The sequence below is a fragment of the Microtus pennsylvanicus genome, chromosome 5, assembly GCF_037038515.1.
Source record: "Microtus pennsylvanicus isolate mMicPen1 chromosome 5, mMicPen1.hap1, whole genome shotgun sequence".
Classification (NCBI taxonomy): domain Eukaryota; kingdom Metazoa; phylum Chordata; class Mammalia; order Rodentia; family Cricetidae; genus Microtus; species Microtus pennsylvanicus.
In genome coordinates this window covers 56,761,812-56,775,730 of record NC_134583.1, presented here as the reverse complement: position 1 = coordinate 56,775,730, position 13,919 = coordinate 56,761,812, and the positions used below count along the sequence as shown (strand labels likewise).

General features: G+C 38.0%; 1 protein-coding gene across 17 annotated transcripts in view; it reads left to right on the top strand.

Annotated features, from left to right (window-relative positions):
- Sox6 (SRY-box transcription factor 6) overlaps positions 1–13,919 on the top strand; it is a 551,747-nt gene that overhangs the window by 326,694 nt on the left and 211,134 nt on the right. For all 17 annotated transcript variants that reach the window (XM_075971960.1, XM_075971963.1, XM_075971969.1 and 14 more), the window contains one exon: positions 4,521–4,610. In XM_075971960.1, coding sequence (XP_075828075.1) covers positions 4,521–4,610 — 90 coding nt within the window. The remainder of the gene's footprint in view (positions 1–4,520; positions 4,611–13,919) is intronic.

Here is a 13,919-nt window from a genome sequence, read left to right as displayed (position 1 = left end):
GTAGAGTGTCTGTGGAATTAGCATATTTCCTGGAAGGACTATATCTGATTTAATGACCAAATCATTTTAAGGCAGCACAACAGAATTTTACAGGAATGAAATCTCTCCCTTCACACCGATCATGCATGTTTTACTTGAGCATTGAGTCATTAGCATGTTTATAATGGTTCTAATTTAGCACAACATTTTCTGAATTTTATCCTTGAGTCATTTACAAATTGTTCTTATTGAGTAAACAAAGGGAACAGATTGCATTTTATACTTAGCAATTTATCTGAAAGAAGAGGGGAGGGTTAATTGTTTTAAAGTTTTGGTCTGTTTGGGGAAGTGAGCCTGCTTTCTCATTGCTAGGCATAAATGCCTTACTTCTCATCTTTTTGGATAGAGGGTATGCTGTGGAGGAGGAAAATGAAGAATTAGGAGCAGGACAAGATTGGCCACTCCCACGGGGGAGTGTGGAGCACAAGGGGGCTGGCACGAGATTATCCGAAACAGTTGGTGCATTCCTTAATGATCAAGTGCTTGAGAAGCCCAGTTCTTCCTGGCAGAGCATCTGTGTTGATGTTTAGACCGCTGCCCTGCTGTATGGGAAAGGCATGCTTTCTCTCGCTACTTGCCTAAAAATAGGATGGGGTATAGCATTGTATGAGATATTTTAAGATAGCAGAAACATTTAAGAGGTTAAAGGTTTGGCTCTTGGATCAGAAAAGCTCAGTGATACAGTGCGCACTGTTCTTTCCACACTGGATTTTCTGTGGAGTTGGTTGGAGATCTGCACACTGGGCTAGGGAAGTTATTTCTAGGTTTGTTTGGTTCAGTCTGAAAAACACACTCTGTGGGCTTTTCTGCTAGCTCCCGGCATGAAGCGCTTGCTTGAAAACATACTCTATTTATACCCCTTGTTCTTATTTGGAAAGTCAGTTGTTTCATTGTGTGTGTATGTGTGTGTGTGTGTGTGTGTGTAGGGACAGTCATCATAGAGCATTGCTTTGTATGTTATAGTGATTTCAAAATAAAACTGGCACATTTTAGTGTCTAATTATTTTTAGTGAGCTTGGAGGGTTTTAATTAAAATTTAAGAGTGCTCTTCAAGCTCTCCAAGCTCCAATTTTATCCCACTGTATTGTGGCGCTCTTGCCACTGTGAAAAAAAAGTACAGTAACTGATAACAGCATCTGTATGTCCCCAACGAAAATGCAAGCATTTTGGCTGGAAACTAAAGGCATGAGCTCTTCAGATCAATTATCAGTGGTTGTGAATGCAGAGCAAGTGATTGCATCTGAAACTTCTGATTCCATGGTAAAATAAAGGGATGCCTTTACTATTGTCTTAAGCATCACTAGAGCAAGAAGAAATGTGTACATAGGGACTGAAGCATTTGATTCTTCACCAAATATTTGAAAGATTTTTGTGTCATGTTTGTGATATTTTTGCCCTCTGACTTCCAATATGACACAGAAGTGAAAGGAATAATAAATGTTTACTCACAGATAAACTGTTTCAAAATATTCCAAAGCATTCCCATTATTTTGTCTTTTTCCTTTGCTTTAATTATGATTTATTTACACTTCTTGACACAGAAGATAAACCTTTATCATTGTTAGAACTCCTGAAGTCACACACACACACACACACACACACACACACACACACACACACACACACATTCCATATGTATAGTAACTGAAAATGATTCCAAAATATCAGTCTACAGATTAGGAGATAATCCCACTTTGAGCATTTATTTCTTATTCCATTTGTTATGAGCCAATGCATTAGCACACCATGGCAAATCACATTCCTTACTTAGCCTAAAGTCTCAGTTTCTAAGAAGCAGAACCATGTTTGGCAATCTGTGTATGGCACATTGTAAATACAATCATTCTTGAAACATATCTTTCTTTTGATAGAAACAATTTAAAGTAAGTTTTCTGAAAGATAAATTGTTAAATTTCAAACAATAAACAAGCAAAAACCCCATCCTCACCCCTCAAACCACAGCCTACCCAAAACTATATACCCGAGTACTAGTCTAGAGGTGTGGAATCTTTATGCCTTTGCTTCAGATAGAGACTAGTTAGAATCAAATCCCCACCATCTGTAAAACAATAGGCAAAATAACCCGAAGCCCTGTGTTTTATTGAGTAGGTGTTGATTGATGTTATTAAACTCTCTCATGGTAGGAGGGGTGAGCTCTGGCCTCAGATGGCATGCTACACAAATTTGGGGCACTGTAATCTTTAATGTGCCTATATTGTAGGGATACTACAATGTGTACTGTAGTATTGTGATCCTTTCTCCTCATCTTGACGACTCATTTGGTTCTGTAGTTCAGATAGTTTAGTCACAGAAGTTTGAACCATAAACTTAGATATTAAAATTTATTGTCATTGTTTCTTTGAGTGGAAAGTTATTTTCCAATTAATAAAATAAAACATATTTGTTTTGTGACAGAACTGCAAACTATTCAGGGGACATTTCCTTTTTTTTTTTTAATCCCATTAGAATCACTGTGACTATTGTATGAAGACACTGTTTTGTTCTTTTTGTGTATGTAAGGACTCATTTATATAGTGTTCCCTTTGTCTATTTTCTCTTTTCCTTCGCCCTTTTCTACTGAAGCAGGATCTGGTGTAGCTGGATTTCAGCATTAACAAGAAAGGATGTTTTAGTAGAATGTCAAATGCTCCAGCCTGGGAATGCGTAGCTTGTGTGAAGCTGATTGAGTTTATGCTGCAGCATATATTCTTGTTGTCCATAGAGCTATGTTTGTCTCTCATGGAGCATCAGCATTCTTTCCTTGGGCCTCTGGGGTATTTCAAATCTATTTATAGAAAGTAGAGACAAGCTTTACATTTAGTGTGCATGTGTCCACTTGACCTGACTTTGTAGCCATCCTTGATGTATTGGGTTAACTTAACCAAACGTTTTGGACTCCTGCATCTGTGCTGATGGTTATCAGTACAGTGCAATGGTAGAACATACAAGAATGGGTAAAAATATAGCAAGCCTAGTAGAGTATAAAATTTAAGACCTTTTACTGATCTTTCTCATCTGTTATTTAATGTTATCATCGTCTTGCTTCGAAATCCCAAACTGATTGGAGAAACCAAAATGTCTGGCAGGCATTCCTTTGAAGATTTGAAGCCTTGTTAATCCTATAAACTCAGTTTTAATACTGGAAAAAAATATAGGTATCGAACAGACTACATACCTCATTTATGACTGTGAAATGGAGAGAAGTCAGGGAAGAGGCAGATGGCATTTACTTAATGGAATGTCTATGTAGAAAGGACGTGGGGTTCTGTGACAATATCAGTCCTTTAATGACACTAGGATCTGGATTCCATCCTATTTCAAATTGATTGCTCTTGTCACGAACAAATGTTAATTGTTTTCAGCAAGACTTTCTAATCATGTGGTCTTCTCATCTCTTAAGTAAGGATCCCTGCTTTTTCCAAAGCTTATCTATTCTCTAAAGCCCTTTAGAGCCATCATGATCTAACTGTCAATCTGAAAAATTCAAGGCTGATTTGGAAGCTAGAGGGGGAAAAAAACAAAAGAGAAAATACTCAAGAGATAGGTGCTGATATGGGGGAGAAAAAGTATTTGGAACTGGAGAAATCATTTTAAATATAATTTAAAAAGAAAATTATCAGAACTTTGACACTTGGAATGCTAAAGTTTAATGGGAGTTTTCAAACTTGCCTGCATTCTCTGGAAACATGGCCTATTTTGCTAAGAGTCAGATCTGGAAAAGTACATGTAGACAGTTGTAAGCAGGAGGCCTGCTTGTAAATCCATCTGAATCCAGAAAAGAAAACAGTGCATGTAGGAAAAAGAGATCATTATTAGGGCATTCTAATGTTTATATTTCCGTAATCTTATGAGTCTTTATGAAAACAGATGTAATTGCTCCCTGTAGTCTAGAACAGTATTCTAACACACCCTAGTGCAGATGCTATTTAAACAGGTGTTTTCTTTAATGAACACATGTGTCATTTCTATATAAAAGTTTTAGTAGTTTTCACTATGAGGGGACAAAAAGCATCTTGATTTTATTTACTTGTCTATTTTTTAGTTTTGCAGAAGTTGGATTTCTTTTTTAAGGACTACGTGGTTACAGGTTAATTGGCCTCTTCTTCCTTAATGATTTACCATTGTCCCTTGTACAGCATATAAATTTTGCTTACACTTTTAAAATATAACCTGAGCTAAAAAAATATCATATAAATTTAAACCTGTAGGGGAGAGCCTTTGTTCTGTCTTATCAGTTTGATAAATGATAAACATTGATTAAATATCTTTAGATTTATGCAGATAAGCATGGGTTACAAGCACTGTCACCCTGGGGTCATAGTTTACCTCAGTCACGGTGTTTTATGATTAGAGTAATGGTAGAATTAAAATACAGCAACAGCAACAGCTTTTGTTTGTTTCCCACCGAGCCAGTTGCTCCATTGTCTAGCTCTCTGGGTCTGTAGTATACATCTTTAATACTTACCTTTGTATTTTAATAGATTCCTCCTGCATGGAAAAACTTCTTTCAAAAGATTGGAAGGAAAAAATGGAAAGACTAAATACGAGTGACCTTCTTGGAGAAATCAAAGGTAAAATATAAGAAGTATCAAATGTGCAGATATTACTTCACGTACCCCATGCAGCTGCCGGCCTTTGTGCCAGGACCCTAAACTCTGACTTCTAAACTAGGTTATCCATGGAAGAGTAGGGGTGACACCCTCCTGGATGTCTTTGCTCTTAGGTGTACACTATGGACCTTTGCCCTCCCTGACATCAGTGTACAGACTGCCTTGTGAATTTACTTGACAGACATGATAGAGGGAAAGTCTCGTCAGAGAATGCAGTGTGGCTTAGAGATACCTGGCTTTTCTCTTAGACTCATAATAGTAGCTAAATTTACAGATTAAAGTTATTTGTGGAATTTCTCTTGCTGGAAAGAGGCTATGTATACAATCCAACAAAAGCAGATGGAATATACCCTACATTGCATTTTATGACTGACTTCTAAAACCTGTTTATCTTGGTTCCCATCCAGCCTCTCATTATGCCTGAATTTTGGCCAAAGCACTGGCGTTTTCTACGTTTTGTCCTCCATGTCTCTGCGGAGGTGATGAGTCGGCACAAGTGAAGGTCTCACCACTGTAGTGCCTGGCACTCAGCAGAGCACTGGGAGCACAGTACAGTGATGGTCACTGTTGATGTGCCCATAGATTGGGGATTGAGTCACAGCAAAGAGAGTGCTGGAATTGACTCCAAGAATATCTTTGTCTTTTAATTTATTTATTGTTGTGGTTCTGGGAACTGAACTAGGCAGGCATGAGACAAGGTGCTAGGAAGTCCTATAGCTTCACTTCTGCCTGTATGTAATCCTTTTGAAATATTAGGAGATGAAGGAGTACCATGTATTTCAGCATTGCATCACCTGTGCGTGAAGAAGTCTGTGCTTCTGGCCTAACCCAGCTCTTCTGTGGACTCAGGAAAAAGTGTCACATTCTTACACTTCCATGTCATGAGAGGAAGCCAGGCCACCTATTAATGCTGTCAGTCATCTCACAAATAATTAACAACTCATTCCATTAACTAACAGAGTGTCGGAATCAAGTAAAACGGAATATTATTTTGAATTTTACTGCTTCTGCTTTGTACTCATAAAGGCCATTTGCTATTTTGGAAAAAAAAAGGAATCTCAACATAACTGATGGGTAGAAAGAAAAGTCATTAGTGACATATTCTCCATCCAGCTGCAATAACATGGGCTGTGTGACTTCACACGTCATTTTGTGTTTTCTCCTCCTCCCAGAGTCATTGGTTTTATAATAGTGAGGACAGAAATGGCTTATGCAAAGGCAAGCGTTTGCCAACATGAGTGATGGGGGTCTTGCTTTCTCCTAGCAGCATGGAAGCTAACACTTTATTATCTCTGTGATGAGGAACTCTGGCTTTTATACACTTCAGGGAGTGTTTCCCCATACCTTTCACTCTTATTTATATTTAATTCTAATTATGAGTTTAAAAAGCCAAAAAATAACAAAAGTTTTGGGTGCTCAAAATTTTTAATTCTCAAAAGTGAACCACGCAGACCCACGCCTTTCCACTTTGTTTCTCTGGAGGTCCTGTAGTTGTTTGAGCTTCCAATGGTGAGCTATTTTGAATTTTATAGACATAAATGTTAATATTATTACTGAATTTTCCATTTAATGTGTTCTACAATTTTTCTTTTTATAAATTTTAGCATTTTGCACCACAAATATTACATACATCATATATTAACTTAGACATTAAAATTGTAGCTAAAGCGGTAATTTGAATACTTTAACTGTTGCTGGGAGAACACACTTCTTTTCTTGGTTCTGTGTGTGACTTGGCCAGCTGCAGTTTGTACATATTTATTTGTAAAAAACAGAAAAAAAGCACACAATAAAACAAAAGCATTCTTTAATTCTGCCTAAATCCTGTGGCACAAGATTTCTGTTTCAGCTTTTATCTGTCTATTCCCTAAGTTTTGTATAAAGTTAGTACATCCCCTATGAGCTGCTACTTCTCAGTATAGGTTTCATTTGGATAGACAATCTTTAAAAATCATTTTTGGCAAATACGAGGCACAAAATGAGGCTTCCCTGAGTCAACCAAGCCTTTTGTTCAACACAGAGTTTCTCATTTCCTTCTAAAGGGCTTGTCCAGAGCGCGAGGACTGTCAGAACTTGAGAACTCTGGGGTGTATTTCATAGCATCACACCCTGGTGCACACATGCCTGTCTTTCTTCCCCTTTGCATGCGTGACTGTTGCAGTTGGTTTGTGCCGGCTTCTCCCACTCTTGAGATTAGATACGATTTTGCCATATTTTCTTTCAATTAGTTCTGTGTAGAAGCATTTAACTTTTTCTTCCCTCCTGACTATATTTTGATGTGTTATGTCAACTAGAGTTATAGTTGTTTTAAGCAGTTATAAAATAACATTATACACTCCGACTGAATGTTCAGACCCCTCTTGACTGGGAATAGGATTTCTCCTTACACTTAATTATACATTTGGAACCATTTATATAAACTTTTACTAGTACTTCAATAATAGTTAATATAGTATATTTCATATTTATCATAACTTTTTTCCAACATATTTTCAATTTTTACTAAAGTTTTTCTTGGGTGGTTTTATATCAGTGTGATAATTAACATTGCAAAATGTCTTAAATTTACTTTTATATAAAACTATTGGGTGAGCAGATGTATTTATAAAATTGCATATTTTTATTGAGCACAATTTATTCAATTCTTTTTTGAAGATTCTTTATATTTGTGTGTGTTGCCTGCAAGTATGTGCAGGCAGTGCCCACTGTGTCTAGAAGAGGGCATTAAATTCCCCCAGAACTGAAGTTACAGGCAGTTGTGAACCACCATGAAGGTACTGGGAACAGAACCCAGACGACTACTATAATGCTACCTCTCAATCTCCCAAATCAATTCTTATGTCCCTCATGAAAGTTTTGGCTTTAATTCTGCACATTTCCTTTTGTTTTATCCATATTTGAGATATTTCTGTTCCTATAGTTAGAGATTATACTAAGTTTTACAGATTAATTTTACTGGCTCACTCCTTAATTTCCCTTTTGGGGGCTCACTAGTCCTAATCATGTTGCAGCTGACAAGAATGACTCCCTGTCTCCTCATCACCTTGCATCACCCTGCCTAGATTGCTAAGAACAGTACTGAGCAATACAGTCAGTAGCAGGGATTTTGGCATAGTTTTTAATTTATAGTGTTGGTTTTAGTATTTTAAACTTTGTATTAAAATAACCTAATTTATTTTTTAAATACCATCTCATGTAGCTCAGGCTGGCCTTGAATTTATAATAGCCAAGGATGACCTTGCCTCCCCTGCCTCTAGCTTCCTTGTGCTGATATGACAGACATGCCCCACCATGTCCTGCAGGATGTATCTCTCATAAATTGTGTTAATTTGTGACTTTTTTATTTGTAGTATATAGCATATATGTAATAGAATATATGACATACATATACACATATTATATAATATATTACTTTCAGAGTTCAAAGTAGAATTGGCCTTTTCTTTCCTTTCTAGATAATGTAAAATATCAAGTAGATTATATATTTTTTCTTTCTTGAAATTTGAATAATATATTCAGAAAAACACCAGAGCTTCATACTTTTTTAGGTGTCAGTTTTGTCATAAAGTATATTTTTTTAAAAAAATCATATAGTTTGTGAGATTTTCAAATGTATTAACATGGATTTAATATACAGCATCTGCTATTTCAGGTCTCCTGCATGTTTTCTGTTATATATCTGAATTTTACTTTTGCAAATTTATTTTTCCTCTTGCCATTCACTTTCCCCTGGCAGTAGGTTTTCTACTACTTCCCCTCTCCCTTAAAGGGGCGATGTTAGGGCTTGTGTGTTGGTCCCACTCCTTTCCAGCACACCAGTCACATCATCTTGCTTTTAGAATTTTTGTCATTTTATGAATGTTTAATAATTACATGACTTGCTAGCTAATCTGTCTTTAAATATTTTCTATAAGTTTTAAAGTCATACAGTGAGTATGACTTTGAGTGTGGTGGCACATGCTTTTAATACCAGCACTCAGGAGGCAGAGGCAGACAGATCTCTGTGAGTTCGAGGCCAGCCTGGTCTATAGGGTGAGTTCCAGGACAAACTCCAAAGCTACAGAGAAACAAACAAGTCATACAGTGTAACAAAGTTACTGAAAGGAGGGAATAGCCACCATCAATCCTGGTGGGATAATCGAGAAATCATAGAATGGATAAAAGATTATTGAAAAATGAGCCTTCAATCCAGAGAGCTTAATAGTTCTATACAACTAAGAAACAGTAATTTCTTTTAAAGATTTCACTTTAAAACTTGCTTCATGTAATACTATCCAAATGAAGCACCACAAGGCTGCTAAAATCAGGGGATAGTGAATAGTGCTCAAACTACAGCTGAAATTGGAGAGACACTGAGTTAGTATGAGTTGCCATTGAGTCTGTGTTGACTAGTGTTTTTTTTTTTTGTTGTTGTTGTTTCTTTAGTGGTTTATTTTATTATTTTTAGTTAAGTGTATGTATGTGCCTGTGTGGCTATATGCACAGGAATGAAGGTCCCTGAGGAACCTAGAGGGGTCAGATCAAATTGAATTGGAGTTATAGGTGTTTGGGAGCTGTTATGCATGGATGCTGGGAACCACACTTGAGTCCTCTGGAAGAGCAGCAAGTGTTAAAACCACTGAGTCATCTCTCCAGCCACTGCTTTTATTGTTTATATTTAAGGCAGATAACAGTATGTTTCTATTACACATAGATTCTGGTTGGGTGGTTTGCAGTCAAGCCAATTGATAAGAACATTACCTCAAAGAGTTCTGTTTTTCTCAGTATGGTAAGAACGTCTGAAATACTCCCCAAGCACCCTTTAAATATGCCAAGAGGAGACTTCACAGCGTTGTGCACTGCCACATTTCTGCAGGCCACCTCCTTTCCAGTCACCACAATACTTGGGACTAAAATGGGGTAACGTGCACGAGTTTAAGAGCAGCAGTCTCGTGAGAAAAGCCCCAAACATTTATTGTGACAGGAAGGAGGGATCAGCCTCACACATACTATCTGACTTGAAGTTGTGTTGGCTAGGAGAAAAAATTTCTGTTTTGTGCTGTTTTAGGGAGTTGGGATAACAGGGAGCTTGTTCTTAAAACACAAAACAACATTTGAAGAAGTTGTGGAATTTGATATTGATATAGTTGGAGTGTGTGTGTGTGTGTGTGTGTGTTAACTTAGGGTGTCTGAAACATGAGGTTTCCATCCCGTGTCAACAGGGAATATGAGATTCTTTATTGCTCACACAATAGAAGTGTAAAAGTACCTAAAATTGTGAGTGCTGACTCACACCTTTAACTCTGGAGGCTGAGGCAGGCATGGCAGTGCAAACCTTTAATCCCAGCACTTGGGAGCAGAGACAGGTAGCTCTCTGGGTGTTAAAGACCACCATGGTCTATTTAGTGAAATCCAGGATAGTCAGGATTGCATGAGACCCTCTCTTTAAAAAAAACAGAGCAAGAGTCCATATATGATGGTTTTCTCCTTTAATCCTAGCACTAGGGAGGCAGTAGATTTATCCTAGCCTAGACTACACGTTCCCAGGCCAGCCAGGGCTACACAAGGAGACTGTCTCAAAATCAACCAAAGAGAAAATAACAAAAGTTCTAAAATATTTAATGTTTATGATAGTTGACTCTGACAACTGAGTAAAGCAGAACAGAAAACAAGCCATTCAGAGTGATGCAGGAAGTTGTAGAGTGGGGGCTCCAGAAGTCTCTGCCTGATGTGGTAGAGTGTCTTTAAGTTTTCTGAGGTCTTACCACTGTCAGAGGGAAAACTGGACCAGGCCCCTGTCTCCCCGTGGCATGCACTGGCTCTGTGCGTACCTTTGATTTTGACATGTAACATGACAACATGGCCTCACTATACAAACCTTACTGCCATCCCTGCTTAAATGACTGGAAGAAGGGTGGAGACTTGTGATAAGAAGACAGTACAAGACAGAAGTGTGGTCAAGTTTGAGTTGTGCCAAGTTTGGGAGGATTCCAGGATAGCCATGGTTTGACACATTTCTGAATGCAGTGGTGACCCCGAGCCATGCCTACAGCATATGGATCTGCGTCCTATTGCTGTGCAGAGGCTCACCCTATTCAGTTTGTGGGAAAGGTTTTAAGCCAGTCTCCCTGCTTCCCAATCTTCCCCTGGATATGGTGGCTGGCATCTCGTGCTTCATGTGAAGGCACTTCTTTGGGAACTGTGCCAGGGAAACAGTTGTTTGCGATAGCACGGACTGAACTGTGCTGTGTTTGTCAAACACCCAGATGACAAGAGACACCAAAAGATGATGTGTGATGAAGGAAATAAGGAAAAGAATGATTCCTTTCTAGTGTTAATTATGAGTAAATGTTTCACTACATACATTTAGGTATAAGGTAAAAGCATACAAGGTAGGTATGGCCACCTATAGCTTAGAAAGATGAAGTAGTTTGTTTTCTGATGGAAAAATGACTGAAAATACATTTTCAGCGGCATTTCTGTAAATGGTTCCAGTGTTTTTCAAAGCTATTACTGAAGTACAATCATGTATTCACTTCTGTGTCTGAGGGATTTGACTTTAGCCAGCTTCAGTTCTCAACATTCATGCTGAAGAGCAGAGATGCTGCCCTGTTCTTTTGTCAGGGCTGCTTTGAAAAGACTTAAAGTTAGAAACTATATGCCACATATAATGCAAACTACAACAACTGTGCTTGTAGCAACAACTGAAGTGAAAACATAAAGGTAATCTGGGTATGGGGTCAGGACTGTAATCCTAGAACTCACAAGGCTGAGGCAGGAGGATTGTGGGTTTGAGGTGAGCCTGGACTACACAGTGAGACTGTTCCCAAAACCAGAGAGAGCACATAAGTAAAGTACAGCAGGGACCACAAAGGAACTTCATTCCAACAGACCTGTGAAATACTTCTGAGGGCCTGGATTCATTTCCATTTTGATGCCAACAAGAACCCTCCATGGAAGGACAGGTATGCAGAGTTGTGGTTTAATTTCAGGACACAATGGGTCTTAAAGGTCAAACAGGGTGGGGTGTTTTAGAAGTAGCTTAAGCAGGGTCAGAATGGATCTTCCAGTTCCCACAGAATCAGTATTCAGCACCACAGTCGCTGACTGACCTGTCTAGTGCCTCCTGTTTTGTTTAGTCTCTTATGGACCTAAACTACACTAGAGTGCGTGGGTACTTGCTCCCTACCTTGGCCTCTTCTGTTTTGTTTTGTTTCCATAATCCTCTGTTCTAGGACTAATGCTGCCCACCGTTTTCTGCTATAAGCAATCATAGGATTCACTTGGCTGGGTAGGAACTACTACTGTATACTTTGCATATTTATTTATAAATGAGTTTTCCTGAATTTCTACTCATAAATTTATAGTAATCTCTTCCTCCTCTGGGGAGGCTTCAAAAAATAAGAGACGGACCTGGAGAGATGGCTCAGTGGTTAAGAATATTGGTGCTCTTGCAGGGGACCCAGGTTCAGTTCCCAGCACCCAGATGGTGCTCCAAGGCACCTGATGTCTGCGTCAGGCTTCTATAGACACCAGGCATGCACATGATGCTCATACATATAAGCTGGCTCTCACATATATTTATGAAAATTACTAAATCCTAGAAACAAAACAAAACAGGAACACTTGAGGGCGAATCTTATGCCAACTTGCCAATAAACCCACCAAAGGATATTCATTTGGGGATTTTTTTAAAAAACTATTCCAATAATAGCATGTCATTGCTTGTTTAGATTCCATGTATCTGAAACTTCTAAATTGATTTTTTTTTAATGCACTGAGTTGCTTTAGATGCTAACTTGTGAGTTCAGGGATGCCGCCTTCTTACCTCTGGTCTTATGAGCTGGTGCTGTTGATTGGTCCAGTACCTCTAGTACATGTCCCTGTAGTGTAGGATTTCAGAATCACACCAAAAATCACCGGCACTCCAAAAATTAGGGCTGGAGGCTTTTTGTCTGCTACACAATCTGACTTGCGTTTCTCCAGATCAGTCCAGAAAGTCACTGCTCTAAACCACATGGTAAATTGCAGCAGAAACTTAGTATTCTGCTCCAAATAACATGTTTAGCCAATTTCACAAAGTCTTTTGGACGTCTTGTAATCAATAGCGAGTAATTACAGGAGAACTCCTGGATTCCTTTAGCCAGCAACAAATGCACAGAGCAGCCCCTTCTGAACACATACACATCTGAATCCAGCAGCACCCACGGTTTCTAATTATACCGCTTTGCATGAGTGTAGACATCTCGGAGCTCTCCTTTATACTCTCTGCTATAAACATCTTTTCCTTCTTTTAAAGTCTGTGTGATATACATGCAAGCAATTAAAACCTCCCCCCTCCACTGGAGGTTGGAGACGCAAGGTCTTCTTAATTAAAATTCTAACAAAAGCTACCGGCAAAAATTCCTACTATATGATTAAGGTCTAAAGTATTATGATACATTAGACTCATTGTTAACTGTTGGGATTAAAAGAAATCGATATGTTGGGGTGAGATCAGCTGAATCTAATTAACGAAATCAATGTTTACATAAAAGAAAATACTAAAGTTTAATAGCAGGTTCTGCTTATAAATATAACACTGGCTAAAATTGTTCTTTATTGTTACTGCATTGACCACATAATCATATTTTAAATTCAATGAATAAGAATCAGAAACTTCTCTCTTGTAGTTAATTATTATAATTAGAACACAAAACTTTAAAATCATATCTGGTTTCAAAAGTTTTAATTATGAAAGATTCTTAAATGTAAAAATAGTCTCAATTATAAAATATTCCCAGTGATTCCATTTTTAAAAGGCTAATTTTAGCAAGAGCTACATACCAGAGTCAGAAAGAAGGCAAAATTAGGAAGAAGTAAAAAGAACTAAAGGATTCTTGTGCAATTATGATTACATTAATATGCATTAGTCCATCCGGGATATAGCAAAATTAAAAGGGATACGTTTTGATATAACGTGAAAACAATGCACCTTACTTTTTCCTTCCTGGTTTCTGTGATGAAAATAAATATCCCAACAGTATGGAGGAGAAAAACTTCACTAATTGCAGCCTAGATTTTTCAGTCAAATGAAGGTCATTAGCAATTTCCTGGAAGCCTTTAGATTGCTTACCAGGAAATGGTAGCTAGCAGGACATCTGTAGTTCTCCTGGTGGAATTAGTGAAACACACTGGAGTTTTAATGGTGTATATCAGATATAGGCTGACAGTGGTGGGGCAGGGTGGAGTTCTCTACCACAGTAGGTAATATTCTTTAAACAGAAACTTTTTTTTCTTTTGGTTTTTTCG